This window comes from Haematobia irritans, chromosome 5, assembly GCF_050003625.1.
Source record: "Haematobia irritans isolate KBUSLIRL chromosome 5, ASM5000362v1, whole genome shotgun sequence".
NCBI lineage: Eukaryota > Metazoa > Arthropoda > Insecta > Diptera > Muscidae > Haematobia > Haematobia irritans.
In genome coordinates this window covers 173084411-173107938 of record NC_134401.1, presented here as the reverse complement: position 1 = coordinate 173107938, position 23528 = coordinate 173084411, and the positions used below count along the sequence as shown (strand labels likewise).

The 23528-nt window shown below is 30.4% G+C and overlaps 1 protein-coding gene across 2 annotated transcripts in view; it reads left to right on the top strand.

Annotated features, from left to right (window-relative positions):
* sei (potassium voltage-gated channel seizure) overlaps positions 1-22286 on the top strand; it is a 34924-nt gene extending 12638 nt beyond the window's left edge. The window contains exons 5-15 of one of the 2 annotated variants that reach the window (XM_075308766.1): positions 2912-2932; positions 6372-6526; positions 9043-9163; positions 9474-9594; positions 9677-9795; positions 9905-10095; positions 10183-10325; positions 17348-17541; positions 17649-17743; positions 21383-21513; positions 21714-22286. In XM_075308766.1, coding sequence (XP_075164881.1) covers positions 2912-2932; positions 6372-6526; positions 9043-9163; positions 9474-9594; positions 9677-9795; positions 9905-10095; positions 10183-10325; positions 17348-17541; positions 17649-17743; positions 21383-21513; positions 21714-21724 — 1302 coding nt within the window. In that variant the 3' untranslated portion in view covers positions 21725-22286. The remainder of the gene's footprint in view (positions 1-2911; positions 2933-6371; positions 6527-9042; positions 9164-9473; positions 9595-9676; positions 9796-9904; positions 10096-10182; positions 10326-17347; positions 17542-17648; positions 17744-21382; positions 21514-21713) is intronic. The other variant, XM_075308767.1, reaches the window with a different exon arrangement.
* Positions 22287-23528: the final 1242 nt, after the last annotated feature.

Below are 23528 nucleotides of genomic sequence, written 5' to 3'. Positions count from 1 at the left end.
TTGCGAACTTTGACAGTTTTATGTGCTTGAAAATATCTGCTACCTTTCCTCTTCCTTTTGCCGTATAAAACTCCTGTCCCAGAAGCTGCTTGTAGTCGGCTTTGACGTAGGTTTCGTCGTCCATTACCACGCAGTCAAACTTCGTCAGCCTCCGGTATCGCGCTTTGGCCGTCGTATTTTGTTTATCATCGCGATTTGGAGTCACTACCTTCTTGTAAGTCGATAGTCCGGCTCGTTTTTTGGCTCGATGCACGGTTGCAGACGATACACCCAGCTTATTTGCGGCATCTCGGAGAGAGAGGTTAGGGTTTCGCTTGAAACTGCCGGCAACTCTCTTTGTCGTCTCAGCGGCTTCCGGTTTTCGATTTCCCCCCGATCCAGACTTCCTGGCTGTCGACAAACGTTCCCCAAACACTTTAATTACATTTGTAACGGTTGATTTGGCAACTTTTAGCGATTTTGCCAGTTTGCGTGGGAGTAGCTCGGATTTTCGGGATGCGCGAGCAAAATTTTGATACGCTACTCTTCTTGCTTGGACGGCATTTTGACAACTGAAGAGTGAATTCCAAAATCAAAATAGTAGCAACATTATACACACACACACACCTTCAATGTTCAGGTTTTTTAAATGCAAAATTGAAAGAAATACGTCAAGATTATATTGACCAAGATTATATTGACCCTTTAGCAGTGGCGATTTTTCAAGGAAAATGTGGCTATTTAGGTCATTTTTGACCAAATCGGAAAGATATATATGTATATGGAAGCTATATCTAAATCTGAACCGATTTACACCAAATTTGACATACATAGTTGCTATGCTAATTCTACCCCCTGTGTTCATATTAGTGTAAATCGGGCGAATGATATGTTATATATGGTAGCTATATCTAAATCTGAACCGATTTCAAAAAAATTTAGCACACTTGACTATACTATTAATTGTACTCCTTGTGCGAATACTATTAATTGTACTCCTGGCTTCTGGGGCCATATAAATGCATATGGGCGAAAAATATATATGGGAGCTATATCCAAATCCGAACCGATTTCAATCAAATTTAGCATACTTGACTATACTACTAATTGTACTTGTTGTGCAAAATTTCAAACAAATCAGGGTAAAACTCAGACATTTGTGACGATATAAATTCATATTGGGCGAAAGATATATGGTAGCTATATCTAAATCTGAACCGATTTCAAAAAAATTTAGCACACTTGACTAAATATACTATTAATTGTTCTACTTGTGCGAAATTTCAGGGTAAAACTCTGGCTTCTGGGACCATATAAGCCCATATCGGGTGAAAAATATATACGGGAGCTATATCTAAACCTGAACCGATTTCTTCCAAAATCAATAGGGTTCTATTCTGATCCAAACAGAAACTTGTTCCTCATTTTGAAGTCGATTGGACTAAAACTGCGACGTGGACTTTTATTACAAAAATGTGTTCACAGACAGACAGACGGACGGAGCAATATTGCCAAAGACCCTTGTGGGGTCTTTGGCCTCCTTGTGGGTGTTGCAAACATATGCACTAACTTATAATACCCTGTTTCACAGTGTGGCGCAGGGTATAATTAGGGTAATATCGTCATATTTGTAGAAGACGGCTGACAAAAAACTGTGGACAGATCGGTGATAAATATGTATATAGGACAAGTTTATCACAATCTGAATTGAAAATCAATAGCGATTATTTTTGAGGCAAACCAATATTATATTAGCTTTATTTAATTTCATTATGAAGGAAGCTCGTATTCATTGTCGGTAAACTTAAAGGTTCGAGAAATGTTTGAAATCAAACAAGAAACCTAATTCAACGATATTTTACCTGAATTATATACAGATAGTCTCAAAAAGGTACGAAAGACCGTTTAAATCGAACTGGTTTGCTTTAAAAACTGTAAATGTTTTTTATTTAATTCTGGGAACGCACTTTTTTTGCGTACAAAGTATGTATTTTATGTTAATAATTTAAGAAGTTGGACAATATATTAAAGAACTATTGATAATAAAATTTCATTCACAATAATTTCATACCAGTTAAGAATTTACTATCGTTTAATTTCGCTTACCCCTAAATACATTGTGGGGCGTTTTTAGAAGCATATCTATTGTTTTAGTACCTTAGTAATAAATCGAAATTGATTCAATGATGTTTTGTGTCCAAAGAAAATCATTATCAGAATTGTTTTACAGGCAAATGGCAAATGGTCTCTTGCATGTTTGTTTTTTTTTTAATGGTTTTGTTCACAATTCCCAAATCAATCAACTCTCTAATCTAAGTACTATTTACGTTAGGCCTGGTAGTAAAATTCCGATTTTACTCGTTTTTGATTGTCACACACCCGTTACCACCACCACGGTAGCTTCTATTTCAACTAGTGTTAGTTTTTCATTTGATGTTACATTTTTCTTAATGTTTCCAAATAATTTCAAAAATATATATATTATATATCCAAACTCCCAAACTAGCAGCCACATCCTACAGCACTTCATGGAATTTCTTCTAAACATCTCTCTTGCTCTCATATGCTGTTCCAAACAAAATTATACAAACTATTTCAACAAACCAAAAAAAAGGACATTTCTCGATAATAACAAAAATATTATCTACACGAAACCATACATACACACGAAAACGAAACAACAATCGAACATTTCTGTATAGTGAAATTGGCTACTTCATTTTGAGACATTTTGGTTTTCCAAAGAAATCGAATCCTATAAAGAAAACATTAAGCTTTTTTACTTTCTTCTACTTCTCTGTCTCTCTCTATAATCCACCTTCTTTCTCATTCTCATACTCGTACAAATTTCTTAATTAAAACAAAAAAAAAAAAAATAAAAATGTTATATTTCCGAATTTAATGTTGTTTTTATTAACAAACATATTTACAGCTTGGCTTGGATAATGAAGAGGTATTAAAAGCCAGTTTCTACTTTTTTTAAACCTGAACTAAAAAAAACAAAAACAAAAACTAAACAAAACTTTAATATTCCACTTACATACACAATTTTCTTTTAGTTTTTTTTTTCAATATTTTCTACTACTTTGCATAAAGAATTTTGTGAATATATATATGGTATTGTTTAATTTTCTTTGGATTTGTCAGTCAGGGCACTAGGTGTGGTAGTTTTGAAATTATCACAAACAGAAAACATATATCCCTTACAAATATTTTTGTATATTTAGTATAACTGTTAAATGGCAAATTAGAAACAAAAACCCAAATAAAACTTGTAAGTATCTTTTAGATATCTGGCCAAATTTGTATTGCCTGTAAATACAAAAGAAAAACAACTCCGTCTATAAAGAGCACTTATTTAAAAGCTAATTTAAATCCGTAAAAAAAGTTTAAAAAGCACCTCCAAGAAAAAAAATATAAAAAACGAACGCCTTTTTTGTTTCTTATGAATACACATGCTTTATTAGCCGATATCAAGATTGAACAAAATACTATTATGAACAAAAAATGAATCTCGTGTAGGAAAAATTCGATACGATTGGATATTTCAAAAATACTGATTACCTACCACTACATACTTCCAAATTTATATTTGTTGTTTCCATTTTTTGATTTTCAATGTGTTGGGACATTCTTTGGGATTCCAGATTGTTGGCATAAACTCAAGCAGACTTGTAATATTTTTTCAGGGTAATATTGCATTTATCTTAACTTCCAAATGAAGTAATATAACTATTTAATGAACAGTAATTAAGTAATTAATGAATTTTCAATGAATGGGCTTATTTATATTCGTTTCTCTAGGAATATTTGAAATTCAAGTAGATTAGAACTAAATTCTAAAGAAATCAAAATTAAGAAATTGATACGATTAATAACACAAGGGAACAATGGTTCTGTTGATTATGAACTGAATATTGTTTTTAAGGTTATTTGGGACACTGAAACCAAATCTTGTCCCATTTTTATTTTTTAGGAATTTTTAAAGACCAAAAAAATTTTTTTAAATTATTTTTTTTTTTTCAAAACATGAACTCTAAAACTACTTGGAAAATTGAAAAACAATTTAAGCACGGCTTAAAGAGAATATTGTTTGGAAGTTTCGGATTTTTTTTTAATTTAATATGGTGAACCATTTTCAAGTTATTCCAATATATGTAGCGGAAGTGCCTTAATTTTGATCATAACGGTATATCTCGAAAAGTCGAGCTGATAGAATAACCTTAAAAACAATATTCAATTCTTAATCAACAGAACCATTGTTTCCTTGTGTAGTTTAAGGACTCATTGTTAAGAGTATTAAGTTGGTACTACCCACCTGAAACGTACTGCAAATTATTTTTCATCAACTATTTATCTATGTGCATTACTTTATTTTGTTTATAATTTTTGACATTTAAAACTTGTGTCTATAAATCTAGATATTTCGTGAAATATTGAATATAGAAAAAAATTAAGGTACGTTTGTTTTTTTTTATTTTATTTCATCAATCAAGCATGTTTTCTCTTTATACTTGTCCTCCCCTATCAATCCAATAGTAGTGTAATTTTTTTTAATAATTACTATAAGCGAATATAGACCAGTCGGATATACCCACGTTATAGCCACTGCAGATTTTTGAAAAGCCAATCTCTAGATCGAATGTCCAGTCCCCGAGAACAAATATTACAGAGTATGGGCAAATGCAATTTATAGGATTTTTGGGGTTAATTGATTTAATGATTTCTTTTAATACACTTCAAGCACTCTTCATCTCTTCATTCCATATAGGCGATTAGGAAAGTTCCTGCACTGAAAAAAAATCATACCCGGTTCCAAAGATTTTGTCTTTACACTAATGATTTTGGTATTGGTATTCCGAGCCGGAAGCATAGAATTGCAGTAAGAATAGATTTAAGACACAATTCTTTTTTAAATTTGAGTTATGCGTTCGCGATTTTAAGAAACAATTTTTAATTTATTAGTTTTTTCAGTTTTTTTCTTCATATGCTATAATAGTCCTTTAACAAGGTGTTAATAAAAACTTTAATTTCCAAATTCAGACTGGACTTCAAGAAGAAATTATGCTATGATTGAAGTAAAAATCGTCGTTAAAATAAAGTGTTCTTCGACTTTATTGAAAAGGTCTAGGAAAAACAAAAACGTTATATCTGAGAAATGTGTCTTCTATGCTAAGCAAAAAACGTATTCGTATTCTAAGGACACGAAATCTTTTGGGCCTCGCGACAATATTTTGTTCAGTGTGTTGTTATGTTGTACCAAAATAAAAACAAAGCAACAAAGCCAAAGGTTGTAAAAGGCGAAACTTTGTCATCTTTCATTGATATAAGGTCCATATTATATTCGCTATTTCATTAATATGAATTGAGTACTACTTGGGTATTTTCTTTATCTTATAACTTAATTTCAAATCTTTTCAGACCTTGTATCTCACCTAAAAATCCTAACCAAAAATGTCTTTAAGTATAAGCAAAATACTATCATTCTATTACAAACGAGTATGTAGTTGTGACAACGTGGTAATCGGTTCGTATGATCATCCATTCATCAATTCCGAGAAATAATGTAATTTAAAAACACTTGAAACATTTGAATGCCATGAAAGGCTAATCAAGCTTTTCCAGCTTTCAAAGTTCTTATTGATATGTCATGAAAAGATTTAGTGTCGTCCTGTTTTACAATAAACACTTTTTTTGTTTTTCTTCAAATAATTCCTTATGTTTTTTTGTTTACATTTACGTATGTTTATATTCTTATATTTCGGTGGACACTATATGTAATAAATATGTGTGTGTGTATGTGTGATAATATTAAATATTATTGTTACGAATTAAATTTAAAATTGTCAGTTTATTCTTTTAATTGTTTATAATTTCATTGAATAGTATCACTCTTGATTATTGATTTATTTTGGAATTAGATTTTGTTCTCCAGTGTTTAGATGCTTTTTAAAAATGATTTCTGTTGGATATTTTATTTGAACACAATTTTATAGACATGGATCAAATTAAGCCCCATTAACAAATGTTTAAACATAAACATTAGGTAATAACATTATTTGAAAAATAGAAAAAAAACCAAACAAAGAAAAAACACCACAAAAAACAAGAAAAACAAATAGAATTAGAAAATCTAGAAACTGATCATACCTATGTGCGAGTAAGTACATATGTATGAATCCTTATATTTTTATACTTCATAGATAATTAATTAGAGATTTTGTTTTTGTGACACCTTGTCATGAAGGTGAAGATCCTAGAATGATTAGGAGCTTTAATTGAAAAAAACATAGCAAAAAAGAGTCATAGTTTAGTTGATGCTGCATGCCTTGTGTGAATTTGCAAAAAATTGTAACCGTATGTCACTTTGTCTTATCTTCTCTATCACCCAGACAACAACTTTAATTGGTCTTTTGAAAACAGCCCGTTTGCTGAGGCTGGTGAGGGTAGCACGGAAAATTGATCGTTATTCGGAATATGGAGCTGCTGTCTTGGTACTGCTTATGGCCACATTTGTTCTCATTGCACACTGGCTGGCTTGTATATGGTAATGTGTTTTTGTTACACTTGACGAGATGACAAAATCAATCGATCTATCAATCGATCATTTGGTCGTACGATATATTGATAGATAATTCGAAAAGTGAAACCATTTGAGTTCTTTTATCCTTTTATCTCATATATACTTAAATGTATACATATACGAATTTTGAGTGGCACTAGATCCACAAAAAATTCAATTCTTTACAATGCAATGTTTTGTTATGTTTATATGAAATTAATTATACCATCCCAATATCATATTAATTAGTTTTTGGTTTAGAGTATAAATTTTGAAAACAATCATGAGAAAACCTTAAACAAATTCTCCAATTTGCAAAATAATTCTTCTATTGGTAAAATATAAATCATTATGATCTGGGGTGGTATGGATGATTATTTTATTCGGTATAACCGATTACAGTATATGTTATTAAGCCTATATGCATATATGCAGTGCAACGATATTTGATGATAGATTTGTACCAAGATATTCTAGTCAAATAATTTTAAAACAATGAATATAAAATCTAAGTTGTTGTAACTCGATTTGTTTACATCTCTTTCCTATTTTTTTAAGGAATTTTAAGATTAATGTCCCACTTTACGTATAAGTGATAATAATATGCATGTCAAAAACGTGTCGGGTGTCGTATGATAAATGTTTTTTCGGTCTTAAATATAATTATCATACAACTCCAGAACCTCATAACTTAGCTTGAAAAAAAAAATAATATACAGATTTTGGGAAAATTAGCTTTGCTTTATATTCAAAAGTTCGCTTACGCATTTGCGTGTTTTCTTACAATAATTTTAAATTTTTATGTTGTTGCTTTTTAAATGCTTGAAAAAGTATGTATATAAATAAAAGCTTCATATTATTTCGATTGTTAGTTTTGCTTATGCAAAAATCATATTTTATATTTAAAATAATTTATCATAAAATTTCCGATCTACTGTTAAAAAAAAAAATGATTTAGGAAAATGTGAAAATTAATTCTAACATCAATCTATATTTAAAATATTGAAAGAAAAAGAAACGTTTTAAATGCAGTGTAATTTAATTGCGGTCTCTAAATATCGTTTGCACTGTATCCTTATACTTATTTAACTTTTACCTTTAACTATTTTTCTTAACTTCTCTAGTTTGTTAGACAAATGAATTTCTTATTTTTTTTTTAATTGTGTTGTAATCTTCCTATCTACAGTTCATATATTCGACTTGTGTTTTCTAGAATAGACTTTTCAAAAATTTATTTTTTTTTGTATGTACAGTGTGGACTCTCTACTATGACTTTTCCCATCGGAATGATATATTAATAGATTTCTTAGAATTTATACACGTCTTTTGTCTTATTGTACCCATGTTTTTTCACTAGTTAAAAGCTTCATTTACATCTGATTCGATGTTGCTAATATTTTTCAGATTTTAGGGGAATCGAAAAATAAAAGAGCAGAAATTTTTTATATAGCAAGCCAACACCACCAGTCTGATTGATTCATGTAGGCAATCGAGTTTATACGTCATGTTATAACAAAATGCCTTTCTGTCTTTCTTTTTATTGATAAAAACATACTCCCGCTATAGCCAATAGATTTAAAAGTAATTTATATTGTACATAAATTAGTGTAATTTTCATTAACAGCAGATCATTTTTCATAAACGTGCATTGTACTCACATGTCTATGTGCATTCTATTTGCCACAGATGGCGTATGATTAATATTTTTACATATATAAATTATACTCCTGGGCGCTTTTCCCTCCTATTGTGTTTTACGAATTTGCATTTTCACATCTCCTTCTAATTCAAACAATAAAAAGTAATAATTCGAAATTTCAAGACGTTATTGTGACTGGCAAAAATTAAATGGATTTAAACAAAAATCTGATTTCGAGTTTGTGCTAAACCAGTAAAGGAAGATGTGTCAGTATGCTAAACCAAATTTGGGATGATTAATTAAGAAGTGTAAAAATATTTGTTGGCTCATAAAATTGAGATATTCATAATTCCATACATCTATTTTTTTTTTAATTGTTCAGAATTACGAAACTATGGTAAGAAAAATCCAGAATTCCATTTGAAAAGCGTCTTTATAATAATAATTTATCCTCTTTGTTTCAATGTTCAAAATTATCTATCAATCCGAATTGGGAATTGTTCTATTTTCATCGTAGTAGCGGATGCACACTGTATTTCAATTGGTTTTTATGTTTGAAGATGAGTTTTGTTGCTGGACAAAATTTGTGATGCATTGTAGCAAGTCGAATGAACTGAATAAAATGATGTTCACCAACATCATAATAATGAATATGATGATGATGATGATGACAATGATGATTGTTGTGATGATATGAGTTGATGTGAATGTTTGTCCGTAGTTGATACTTGATGTGTTGTTGTTGTTATTGTTAATAAATAGAGTAATGTGGAGCAGCGGTTGAGTGATGTTGATGATGAGATGAGATGAAAATGATGATTTGAGTGAAATTTGAATATGGACTCTTTTGTGTGTTCCCTAGGTATGCCATTGGCAATGCTGAACGCATTATGCTCACAAAGAATATAGGGTGGTTACATACGTTGGGCAATGATATTGATGAACCTTACTTTGAAAACAAAACAGGAGGTCCATCTATCAAGGTAAAGTCAACTTTCTACATAATACACAGCTCCCATACCCTACCCCCCTACCAGTACTCTACACATGAAAATCCTCATTCTAAATGTAAAAGCAAACAACTGAAAAGCTAGAGAGAAACACAAAATCACACATACATATGTAAACAAACACTTAGAGATACACATAGGCAAACACACATAAATACGCACACAACACAATTGCATTCACCACACAACAGTAACCAAGAAAACTAATTTGAGGCTAACAATGGCCATCGTTCTCTCTTCCTATCTCTCTGTCTCTCCCTCTGTCTGCATGCTCTGTTTACAGTCCCGTTATATAACCGCTTTATATTTTACATTCACCTCGTTGACCTCGGTGGGTTTCGGCAATGTGGCTCCCAATACTGATGCAGAAAAGATTTTCACCATTTGTGTGATGTTGGTGGGCTGTAAGTTTACTTCCTGTTTCACGTTTGTGATCAATAATCCATCATGCAACACTACTGTATTCATGTTCGAATATAATTTCAGCCTTAATGTATGCTAGTATATTCGGTAACGTCTCTGCTATTATACAAAGATTGTATTCGGGTACAGCTCGTTATCATACACAAATGTTAAGAGTTAGAGAGTTTATAAGATTCCATCAGGTAAATCACACAAAAAGATCCTATTTTGCCGCTTACAGTAAAATAACAATGGGTGATACTTTTTGTGCGCTCTTTCTTTTTTGGTTTTTTGTTCTCTCCTACCCGAAAGATACCGAATCCCTTGCGTCAACGCTTAGAAGAGTATTTCCAACATGCCTGGACTTATACGAATGGCATCGATATGAATTCGGTGCTAAAAGGATTTCCCGAATGCCTACAGGCCGATATATGTTTACATTTGAATCGTAAACTTTTGCAAAATTGTCCAGCCTTTACGGGAGCTAGTCCGGGTTGTTTGAGGTCTGATCATCAATTTTTTTTATTCAATTTTGTGTTCAATATATATTTTCTAGAGCAATATTTATCTATGTGTGTGTTCATTTTTAGAGCCCTCTCGTTGAAATTTAAAACTACACATGCACCGCCCGGAGATGTCTTGGTACACAAGGGCGATGTTTTGACATCATTATTTTTTATAGCTCGAGGATCAATTGAGATTCAACGAGATAATACAACCATAGTTATATTGGGTAAGTAATTTCAGTAAACAGAGCCCTCCAGCAGCTAGTATATTTAGAATGTCATTAAAAAAAAGAGAGGCACTACTGAAGGGCGCTAGTACTAGTGTAGTATTTATAATTTTCAATACAATATCTAAAGTATGACTGCAAGAAATTATCTCTCGAAATTTTGCATACAATTGTAGATCCAAGACTACATTGATAACATTGGTTCCAATGTAAAACAAATTAATTTCAAATCTACAATTTTCATGGCTTTGTCGTCGATAACTTGAACATTCTAAGATAATAAAGCATAGACGAATTCAACGTAAATTTTTCGCCAAAATTCCTTAAGAATTACGGTTTTTATTTAGAACATAAAAGCCTTCTTGGAAATAGATTATCATAATCCACTATTTTTGTACATGAGTTATGTATTTTGATCCCTTTCAAGTACATGGTCATATTTTAAAGTTGCCATCATGCATCCAGAAAATATTTTGTTTAATATTAAATCCCAACATAAATAATAATTCAAATCTACGAATTGTTTGTATTATAAAAAAAAAATCACAATTTATCTTGAGGTTCTGTCTATTGACAACATCCCGTGTCACATATGTTGTTGGCCGATCTATATGTTGGAGTCCGTTCGTAAAGTCAAAACTGTTGGGGTTTTTCATAGAAAAACTTTAAGTTTTCAATAATCTCTTTTATTTGTGAAGGCTGTGGCGTTTTCAAAGCCATTTCTATTTCATTGGTGTCCTGCACAAAAAATTTTCTAAATTGCTACAAAATTTTATAAAATTCCATTTTCAAACATTTTTTCCACTGACAAAAAATGTACATCGATTTCTGATATTTTATTAAAACATAAATTAGCGATATAGGCTACTTATAGTTACTTTATACTTATTATTGTGATTGAAAGGCCAATTCTGTTGGGCCGTGCTTAAAATAAAATCAAACTATTACATAAAAAGCAAAATTCTCTAAAAAGTGCTTATTTAATTGCTTTTATAATTACAAATTTTAATAGATTATTTGCTGTATTTATTTTGCCTTATATTCGTTGCTGATTGAAAATTGTTACTTTTTCCATTCAATCAATTGTGTGTAACCAAAAGGATTTATAATGCTAACGTGCTAATTCGATAGACAATTTTATGTTCAGGGATTACGCAGAACGCAAACTGGCTACACATAGCAAATGTGATTCTTTTTTTGGAAAGAGAGGACATTTGTATGTAATTAATTTTGCGCTCTAATACTTTACCATTGTATTTTAGGAATTCAATAATTGTCTTAGTGGTGAATAAAGTTGTAGTGATTAAAAATTTCGATATGCATATACATGTAAAGTTTTATTTTACAACAACAAATTCGTGCTTTATATGCAGATTTGTCGATGTCGAAAAGAAAACTTTCAATTGACTGAACTATTATAAACAGAGTACACTGTGCTAAATTCGTATTTTTGGAAATGTTCCCTATATCAAGAACATTTTCCCAAATTTAATCAATTAAACATAAATTGAATTTAATCGTAAGAAAAATATCGTACATTGTCTGGAATTGTTTTATTGTTATATAGATGTGCCATTGTGACGAACTTAGTTTGATGTTTTCTCGAGTCGAGTATGGAACCTGTCCGTCCGTATAATAATGTAACAGAGTACAGACATACATAGATAAAGTTCCAAACGATTACATTCGACTTATCCGTTCTAAACGTATTAGTGCTGCAATCACTCAAATATTAAACTCCTACGAAACCTCACCCTATTACAACATTTTATGATAGTAAATAGTTGAAATATTTAGGACAATAATTCATAATTATGTTTTCACAATAATGCTGCAAGTAGAAACGATAACGTTTTTTCCCCAGCAAACAAAAGGACGTTCTTTCACATCCATGAATGATTTATATAATTTTTCCCCACTTCTTATGAAGAGTGAAAAACATGTTACAGTTCCAAAATATTATTCACTTGAAACATGTTTGCAGTGATCCAATTGAGAAACCACATCAAATTTTAAGAACTTTTTTAATAGGCTTCTTAAGCTCTATACAATTCAAAAAAAAATTTTTAAATATTTAGTAAAATTTGAATTTAGAAAAATGAGCAATGTTATATTTTGCAAATAAAAATATATAAATTTTAATTAATTATGTTTTTTTTTTCAAAACAATGGCAAAAGCAGAAACATTTCCTTTAAAAAAAACATGTCCAACTTTCCTCATAGGCATTCAACTTTAGCTTTCACTGTGCCGTATTAGTATTTCAGTCAAAATACAGCTTTTGTTTTGATATCGATAAATTTGTGACCTACAACTTCCACCACCAAAAATTTTGTATTGCCATAGCGGGAATATAAGCAGCTAATTTAGGATAATTTAGGTATGGATAAAGAAAAAAAAAACTGAAATTACGGAATTTGTTTTTTAATTTATTGCTTTAATTAAAATTTATAATTTTGGTCTTAATATTTTTTTGTTATTTTAATTTCCTTGATATTTGAAACGAAATCAATTTTTTATATAAAAAAACTTGTACTATATCATCAAAACTATTTTACATTTAGAAATATTACTCAATAATATATATATTTTTTATAGCAATTATTTTTTATGCACCCTAAATCACCATCACTAATGTCGGAATGTCAGCACAATTTAATAATCAAATATATATTTAATATTTTTTTTAGCTACCGACTACTTAATAATGGGAAACGTGCTTTTAATTAATTATAAATTTCAATTAATAATATTATCTTAATAGCCTACTTGATAGTAGAGCTTGTTGGAACAAAAGCAACCAAACAAATGGGTGGTACTTGTTTCATAATTATCAATTATTATTGCATTAATTATTATCACAAAACCTAAGTACGAGTGTTTGCTGCCGCTGCTGCTTCTGCTGATTATGCCGCTAAGAGGTCGCATGCTTTTTGGAAGCTTTCTTTCAAAAAGCTAAACATTGTAAATTATCCATATCTAAAATCATTAGATTAGCTACCTCTTATCGTTAGCAAGTATTTGTTATTTTTAAGACGTTGACAGAACCTAGACCCTATTGATGATAAATTGAAAAGGTTCCTTTTTCCCACCAAGCCACTTTGTTTACTATCGGTGAGAAACAATTTGAACAAAATACTGCAATTAATTGGTTATTCAGGTCAATGATTTGGCACAGAGTTTTGCTCTTTCTTACTCGAATATTCTTTGAGTGAAATTATGAAAAACAAAAAAATAAATGCCAAAGATAATTTGATGTAAAATTGAGCGAGTGAATTATGTGCATATGTGTTTTTATAAAGCTATACACAGGAATAAAACATAGCATGTTAAAAATCCAATCCAACATAAAATCATTGATATCAAAAATTTCCATTATTCATTTCCCTAGAACCAAATGATAAACCTAATCAAAATTTGTCTAGTTCTTAAAATGATTAAATTATAATAGCGTTCGACCTTTGAATTATTCAACCAACAAGAATTTGTGTCCAGTTTCAATTGAAAAGTATTCTAGTTTTGAAACAATTCTTCAACAAGTTTATGGTTAACTTTATAAAGAAGCTTTAGATAAACCATTTAAAGTTATCCCCTTAGGGGTTGAAAAAACGATGTCAGATGATCTCTAATTAATAATATATAATTTCTAAAACTAAATTTACTTTTTTCTAACTAAATTCGTATGACTGGTACTAAGTTCACATTTACCGTTGAAAATCAAATTGGTCAATTTACAAGTTCTCTTTCTTCTCTTGAATTTATTTAAAGTAAACTAAACTGAGAATTATAAAGCAAAGTCATACAAGCAAGAGTAACGACTACGAGGAATGAGCGTTACTCAATTTGAATTCAATTCGTTGTTATATAGTTCACTTTGACACTTTTTCCTCCATAATGGTAAAAAAAATTCGAAGTACACAATTTACCTTTTTACCTTTGTAATTACAAAAAAAAAAAAAAAAAATAACAAAAATATTTTACAAATGTGAAGAAAAAACACGTGTATATTGCGCTATATAATTTCAAGGTGGATACATTTTGGGTAAAATGTACTATGTGTAGAAAACTTTGAACTATGACAGGACTCGGACTGTTGCATGTATTATGAAGTGTGTATGAGTGTGTGTAAATGGAGAAAAGTCTTCGTAAATCAACGAAATTTTTTACAACAACATAAGAAATGTATCGTGGATTCTTTTCGCTATGTTCATGTCTGAGCGAAGGCCAGTGATTGAGAATAAAAGTAGGGTGACAAGCGACATGTACAAAAACCCATAGAAATAAATAGAAATATCGTCACATAAAATGCAAAAAGCAAAACCAAAGGCAACTCATTTGATAGCAAACTTTTGAAGATATTGAGAGTTCCAGATTGTAGGTTGAAGAGTTTTACGTACCCCCACAGAAATGTGAATACAAAAAGAATTTTAGAACAATAAAATCTTCTTTTGTCATAAAGTATTTTTGTTTTCAGGAAAATGCAAGATAGGTGGCCCTGAAAAGCAATGTTTGCTCTTAAATATTATCCCTTTAATTTGCAATAAAAATGAGAACAAAAATACGAACTATCAAAAATATGAAAAACCAAATACGTTGAATAGTTTTTTTCTTCAATGCAGTTCCCATGATTAGTTTATTACATTAGTGGCATAACAAATTTATACAATTATTACTAGTGAAAAATTATTAATATTTTGTTACCAACATTTTCATGATATTGAATTTATTTAGTATTAGCAGACCCTACTTAAAACAGATTCTTAGACTACGCCCTCCTCCATAGGAAGGGGGTATACTAACTTTGTCATTCCGTTTGTAACATATCGAAATATTAGTATCAGACCCACGTTTGCCACTCGAGTCATATGAAATCTACCAACATATGGAGAAAATTTTACTAAACAATTTCCAAACAAAAAATTCTTATTTTGAAAAATTGTATTCCTACAGAAAATTTTGTCACAATTTTATTTCTATAGAAAATTTTGTAAAAAATTTATTTCTAATTTGTCAAAAGTTTACTTCCATAAAAAATTTTGTCAAAATTTTATTTCTATACAAAATTTTGTCAACATTTTATTTCTATAGAAAATTTTTTCAAAATTTTATTTCAATGGAAAATTTTGTCAAAATTTTATTTCTATAGAAAATTTTGTCAAAATTTTATTTCTATAGAAAATTTTGTCAAAATTTTATTTCTATAAAAAACTACCTATCTATTTTTGGTAGAATTCTAACAGCTGTGGCAACCGTGCTCATACCCCATAAATCGATGATCGTCCGCACATCTGTGAAAACTACGATTCCGAATGAAACAAACTTAAAACTTGGAACCAGTAGTTGATATGCATAAAAGTCGGACGGTATTGCAAATGGGTCATGTCGAACCACTTTTAGATATAGCCCCCATTAAACCGATCCCCAGATTTGCCTAACGGAGCCTCTTAGAAGAACAACTTTGGTACGTGATGCTAGTATATGTCTTCTAATAACTATGCAAAAATTGGTCCATATTTATATAGAGTCTTCATAAAAACCGATTCCAAGATTTGCTTTATGGAGCTTCTTGGATGAGCAAATCTCATCCGATCCGGTTGAAATTTAATCATTATGTAAAAATGTATAATTTTGTACGCAATTCATGGTGGGTGGTACATAAGATTCGGCCTAACCGAATTTTCATCCGTATTTACTGGTTTCAGTTCAGTTAATTTTTAAATAATATCAATGTAAATATTGGGCTATTGCCGTATTAACAGATTAGAGGATTTCGAAATAGCCATAAAATTATGATTGTATGCCATTTTGCATTTTGGGTGACGATGTAATTCCATTCATATTACGAATATTCACAAAGAATGGGAATTGATTAATATACAAAAATAAGTATATGTTCAGAAGTCCCCCCGCTGCGTCTTCTAAATATTCAAGCTTTAATAGAATTATTGAGAATATCTATGTATGATATTCCAAGACTTCACTGATTCAAAATAATAGTTTTCCTCATGGTTGTATGGAATTGTAAATTATTAAAATCCGCTGGCGAGTAATTGCGATTTCCATCCATGACTATAATGATGGTTAGGTTAAAGTGGCAGCCCGATTTATTGTCAGGCTCACTTAGACTATTTAGTCCTTTGTGATGACCATAATGATGAAATCAGAGTTTTAGTTTCTAGATTAAAAAAAAAAACTATGAAAACACTATGGAATACAAAATCATATTATTTTATAAAATCTAAAATATTTTAGATATGTATATATAAAATTGAAATAATTACTAAAGATATATTTATTTTTCAAGCGATAATTCCATAAATATCCATGTGGAATCTCCTGTAGTTGTTGATATTTTTTTCTCTAGAATCATATATATGTGGTATAAGTAAATATATGTTGTGCTTTATCAAGTAACTAGTCTAGATATGATTGAAATTTATTTATAATATTACTAGATACATATATGTACAAATAAAAAATTATCTGTCTAAATCGAATAAGGAAAATATGGTGGTATATTTGATGCAAAATAGTTTTAGTAAAATTTTTAATTAAAAACAAAAATCTAATGTGGAAATTTTTTATAATCTCAATTATTTTGATTTAACAAAAATGTTCCAATTTTTATTTTTCAGATCTACATATTTTGAATTAATATGTTTTTAATATATTTTTCTAGCTTTTGAAAAAAACTTTCTGTTTGATATATTCTTTTTTTTTATTAAATTTTATGTACCTATTTATTTTTTCTTTCTTAAGCTCAAGAGGAATATTAATTTCCAAAATAATAAAAACAATTAGAGCTGCATTGAATTATGATATAGCAAACAAAAAAAAAAATGCTTATAACAGACAGCTTAAACATGAAAAAGCTGCAGTGCTTTATCCGTACCTAAATTGTCTCTGGTAACAATGGCATGTACATAAATTGGCAATTTGCAAAGTCTTTGTTTTCCATTCAGACTATCGTCTTAATTAAACTCGAGTCCAAGCAACTTTTGTACAAAGAATTTTACAATTTTAGGAAAGGATGATATATTTGGAGAAAATCCTTGTATATACCCCAACATTGGCAAATCAAATGCCAACGTTCGTGCCTTAACGTACTGTGATCTACATAAAATCCATAGGGATGATCTGCTCGATATATTGCATCTGTATCCGGAATTCTTCGACAGTTTTGTTAATAATTTAGAAATAACCTATGTTATGAGGGATGTAAGTATTTGAACAATAAAATCTATACAATTTTGGATCCAGTGCTGTTCTATAGATGGAACACATACCGTATATATTTTGAATGTCAATTTCATTTTATTTCGCAGGAATATACCTCTGGTGTGGATGTGAAACACAAATACCTACGTGTCAAATCTATGGACAAGGAACGCAGTACCAGTGACATGAATTCAATACGAATGTAAGTCAATTATATACATAGGGGATCTGAAAAAATAAGCTATATGGAGCAAACGGGCATGAAATGGACCATGACTGGTTAAAAAGGAGTCCATCGTAAGAAACGTTATGGTCTCAAAGAATATATATTTTTCTGCGAATTTAGAAACGTGTATTAATGACTAAATTCTTATCTTGGAGGAAAAACGGGAATTTTTCGGTCGATTAAAGGAACCTAGACATCGTCCTAATGTTATGATCATAAGAGGCTTTCACTCTTTAAAAGAACATGGTCACCTTCACAAAATGTATGATCTAAAAAAGGAAAGATATTCCGAATTTGGGGTGTCTTAACCTTGAAAGATCGTTGTGGTGTCCCTTGTTCCCCATAGTGATGTTCCATGTTCCCCATCAAAATATAACATTTTGCTCTAGAAGGTGATGATATTCCTTTTCTGCGTGAGTGGTCTGATTTGGTCAAAAAACGGGTTGTCCATACCTTGCTCTCTAAAACGGCCTAAATCCTTATTTCAATTCTTTACTTTTTCTGAGCGGAATCAATACCAAAATCTTTAGTGTAAAAACAAAATGTTTTAAACCCAACGGCAACGTGGGAGCCACCGTGGTGCAATGGTTAGCATGCCCGCCTTGCATACACAAGGTCGTGGGTTCGATTCCTGCTTCGACCGAACACCAAAAAGATTTTCAGCGGTTTATTATCCCATATCAGTAATGCTGGTGACATTTCTGAAGGTTTCAAAACTTCTCTAAGTGGTTTCACTGCAATGTGGAACGCCGTTCGGACTCGGCTATAAAAAGGAGGTCCCTTGTCATTGAGCTTAACATGGAATCGGGCTGCACTCAGTGATAAGAGAGAAGTTCACCAATGTGGTATCACAATGGACTGAATAGTCTAAGACGTTTTTTTTTTCAATGCCTAATTATTTTGTGAGTTTACGAAATTTTTCTCATCAGAAAATACACATTCGAAATTTCCCTCCTTTGCCCTTTCGTGTCTATCTTAGGTTTGCTTCATGATTGTGTAGACCAGAGATGGTCTGTATACAACTTTTTAAGGTTTGCGACTGTCGCAAAGTTGTAAACGTCGTAAATGTAGAAAAAGTAGCAAACGTCGCAAACTCCAAATACTTCAGACCCTTCAGATAGGCAGCGAATGATAATCCAAGATGATGATACGTGCGAAGAAGTTTCAATTCCCAGGAATGTTTGTAAAATTATTAACGAGCTTAAAAAACTTGAGAATATAGTTATTTCAATTGGAAACTCGAAGCCAAAACTACTATAAACTACTCGATGGTGCAGTAAACGTGACGGTCGGTACTCGCTCATGGTTAATCTTTCACAAATTACTGCAGAAACTGGAAGGAAGGAAAACATAAATACATTACATAAATGAATTGCTGTTAAGAGAGAATTTTATAATATCACTTTTTGGCTTATTAGCTTAGATAGACATTATGGACCACGAAAACCAAGAATAGTTTGAAGTTGTGAATGGGAGACGTAAATCTAGTAGAGTTTTGAATATATATTGTATTTATAAAGCATTTTTTGCATACCTTTTATCGGGGAGCTTAACTAAATTAAATTAAAAAATATTCACAATTTCTTTAATTTCAAATTAGGTTTTCTACACTAGGTTTACGACTTTTGCGACATACGTATTATACCGTCGTAAACGTATGTCGCAAAAGTCACTGTTTGCGACAGGCCAACCCTGGTGTAGACTTTATAACTTGTTGGGCTTTTCAATTAAATCGTTGTTCAGTGTATGGAGCAATCTTTCACGGGGTATTTGAAGATCTTTAGCCGAAATATAGCAGGAGTTCTTGCAGTTTTTTTTTCGATCATAGTAAACCCTACCAGTATCAATATAAAGATTTTCGTTGCTATTCACAATGTCTTAAAAAAAATACACGTCAATATTATGCAGCTGACGTTTCAAATTTTATGCAAGAATTGGGGGAGATCTGATATCTAAAGATTGTTGAACGTAATTTATTTCAATTCTCTACTCCATACCTTAAGCCCATACATACTCATATTAGGCTTAAAATCTACTATAAGTAGATTTGAAATTCTTTTTTTTTAAGCAAATGACATCTGAAATCTGGGTAAAATGGATTTTGGAAGTGTAATGTGAATGAAGTATTAATGTATAAAATTACATTAATAATTTTTGGAATAAACATTGCTTATTAAAAATCTTTTTTTAGCTGTCATAAAAATGGAGTGTATATTATTTGCCTGCACTAAATTCTCTATATAGTCACACATATATTTACTATGGAAGAACAATCTTATCGCGATTGTTGCCCTTGATTTTTACTCTTTCACAAACTAATAGATTTTAAATGGCAAAAGACTACTATAAATCGTTTCGGTATTATAGTAGAAAAACAAATTTTTAATGACAAACAAAAAACAAACTATGCAGAAAATGTAATAGATACGATAAGGTAGTTTATGATAAAAATCAAAAAAAAAAATGTGTACATAAATTGAACAAATCGGTCAGTATTATTGTCTATTATCAAACTATATTTATGCAAAAATTAATGACAGTCAAAGTGAGCTTTGGCGAAGACTCGTATTCCGCTTCCGCATTCATCTATAAATTTGCAATCGTTAACCAACTATCTAATAAGAAGCTTTTATTCTTATACCCTTATAACTTCTCTGAAATTTTTGGTCAGAACTTAGATTTTAGCAGAGAACTTAGAACAAGTTCTTGTGTTTAAGTCGATTTCCGGCGAATGCACAACTACCCAGCAAAAAAATTTGGAAGTTCTTCCAAATTCACAAATTTAAAAGCACTTCCAGAGGATGCACTCCCAATGATGTTCTTTATTTTAACTACCCAGGAAGTTCTTTTCATTAAATTTTTTATAAGGTGCTTTTTTCATACTTTTAATGGGTAATTTTAATATTTTTTGTTTCAAATAGATTAAAAACAGAGTAAGAATTCATAAAATGGTAAAAATCATGTAAATTTTGTTGAAAAAAATTCTAAATCCAATCTGAAAAAATTGTGCATTTTTGAAAATATTTGAGGTCAAACGTTTCAGAGAAGCGTTAGAATCCATTAAAAATTATAAAAAATTATAAAAATTATTTATTTTACAAAATATCACAGAATTTTTTAATTTACATCCAAAACATTGAATTCGGATCACACCTAAAGAAGTGATGCAAATTCAGTGCAACGGCTGTTGAAATGGAGGACTTCCGTCCTATGACAAGCCCATGTTAAATTCATCGCTTCTGCGTCAATTTTGCACCACTTCCGGATCCAAAAAGAACATTTTCATTATATTTTTGGCGACGCTTTTTTGCTGGGTATGGTATTAGAAATATGGTAAAATTTTGACAACAAACCCCACCAAAATTGCATCTGCTTCATTTCCTTAAGCCTACAAAATAAATACGATTTATAATTTTTTAATATATTTCAAGCTAAAAAACAAATTTTCTATGTAAATTTAATAAATAGGAGTTTTGTATTGCTTCAATTATATGTTTTCATTTGGGGTTTCCTCATCTTGACCTTTATACAAGGTTTCTTTAAACCTTTAATTTCATAATAGTAACAGTTACGTATTGATTTTTGTTTTTGGTAATTTGTTACCGTTTTTTGCAGTGTTGGTATGCAGTATAACAAGTTAAACAATAAGGCTTTCGTGCGTGACGGTGCACTCAAAGATACGCCCGATGTGAACATTTATGTGGGCAAAGATAGTAACAATTATAAGTATGGAGCACCCAAAAGTGGTTAGTGGACTTCATTATATACATAAGATATGACTATACGATATTAGTTTTTAAATTTTTCAAAAAAGTAGTCTAACATTGTAATGTGTTAAATTAAAATAAACTTAAAATTAAACTTCAAAACAAAATGGAAACGAATGTATAGTAGTATGTGTAGAGAAAAAAATCATTAATGTTTAATATTTAAAATGTATTTTTAGATTATTTTTAAGATGATATTCAAATGTTGAGATACCATGCCATTAACATTACTACGGGCCATGAGAGATAATCGTATCATCGATGGGACAATATCATCACCTCGATAGACGGACATCATCCATATCCCCATACTACTGCATCAAAGCATAAGGACATAGATTGAAGTTGAAGCATTAGATTTTATTTATTATTTATTCTTTAATTTTATTATATATAGTCGCATTGGAAAATCACTTTTTACGATAATAATCACATTTTTTATTCTTACCCAACACCAAATGCAATTCATTTATTTTTCTCAAAATATGGCAGAACAAAATAAAGTTATATGCAACATTTTTTTTTTTGAAATTTTATTTGGCTGAGATTGAGAATAAACATTTTTGTCTTATTTTATAAGAGAATTTTAGTAAATGCTATTTAAGCGAAATTTTTGATGGACATTGCTTATTTCCGAAAAAAAACATATTTTATTTTATATTTTTAGAAAATTAAGAAATATTTCAATAGTGTTACAAAATTATTTTGATTGAAATTATAAATAAATGAAAAAATTGTAACAAGAGTTCATGGTTCTCAATATTTTATTATATTTGTATGTTAATATTTGCATCACAAAGGTAAGAATTTTAATTATATTGCTTTATGAATGAAAAATCTGAGAAGCCGGCTAATGCAATATCTTGTATCGTCATGAACACAGATTGTAAAACAGGAAAGTAAAATCTAAAAATTGAACACATTTTAAACGATCGAAAGGCATTTAAGAAGGATGTTTCCAGACAGAATTTAGTGCCAGGTTCAATTATATTTGAGAACACTCCTTTTATCACCAACGCTTGGCGGTTTTATAGCAAGTACAATATATAGAGCACAAAGATTTCTTGTCCTAAAAATAAGAATGCTAATTTTGCTTAATATAAACTGAAATAATATTGTTCTAAGTTTATAACACTTAAACTTCAGGACACGCAATTTATAAAATATTAAGGACAAATAGAGAATTACCCGAATATATAATTGGTTGACAGTTTTGCTGCAAGTAGAGGATGCTAATGAGGTATGTGGTAATTCTGAAGCGGCTGTCCATCCAACCATCTTGCAGTCTATAGGGCTATGCCCAAATAAATTTGACAAATACACTTTTCCTCTGGTGGTTAAGCTACTCTTGTAGTTTAGTCAACGCAATGGTTTTAAGTTCAAATCAAAACATATTTCTTCAAATTATTAAAGGTGGGTATTAAGATCGAGTTTAGCCGCTAAAAACGTCATTTTTTCACGATTACTTTTCTTTAATAATCCATTTTAAGGAATACAAACTTTGTGAAAATTTGCTTTGGGCTTTTCCTCATCAAGTTATAATAAAATTTGCAACAAATATGTATAATTTAATGCATTTTTCTTACTGATTTAGTTTTCACTTTAGCGATTTTAGCGGCTAAACTCGAACTTAATACTCACCTTAAAACTTAAAAGTTTATAATATTTGCTTCAAATTTTTTTATTAAATCTAGGACACTATTTTTTTGTCCGTCGCAAAATTCGGAATCAGTTCTAAAATTATAAGTATAAAGACAAAATTTTTGGGACTGGGCAAGTTTTTTTTCATAATAAAAAGGAATTCCTTTCATAACTTAAAGGGTGATACGGTCAAAATTTGGTCAATATAAACTTGACGTATTTCTTTCAATTTTGCATTTAAAAAACCTGAACAACCCTCATTTTGAAGGTGTGTGTGTGTAGAATGTTGCTCCTATTTTGATTTTGGAATTCACTCTTCAGTTGTCAAAATGCCGTCCAAGCAAGAAGAGTAG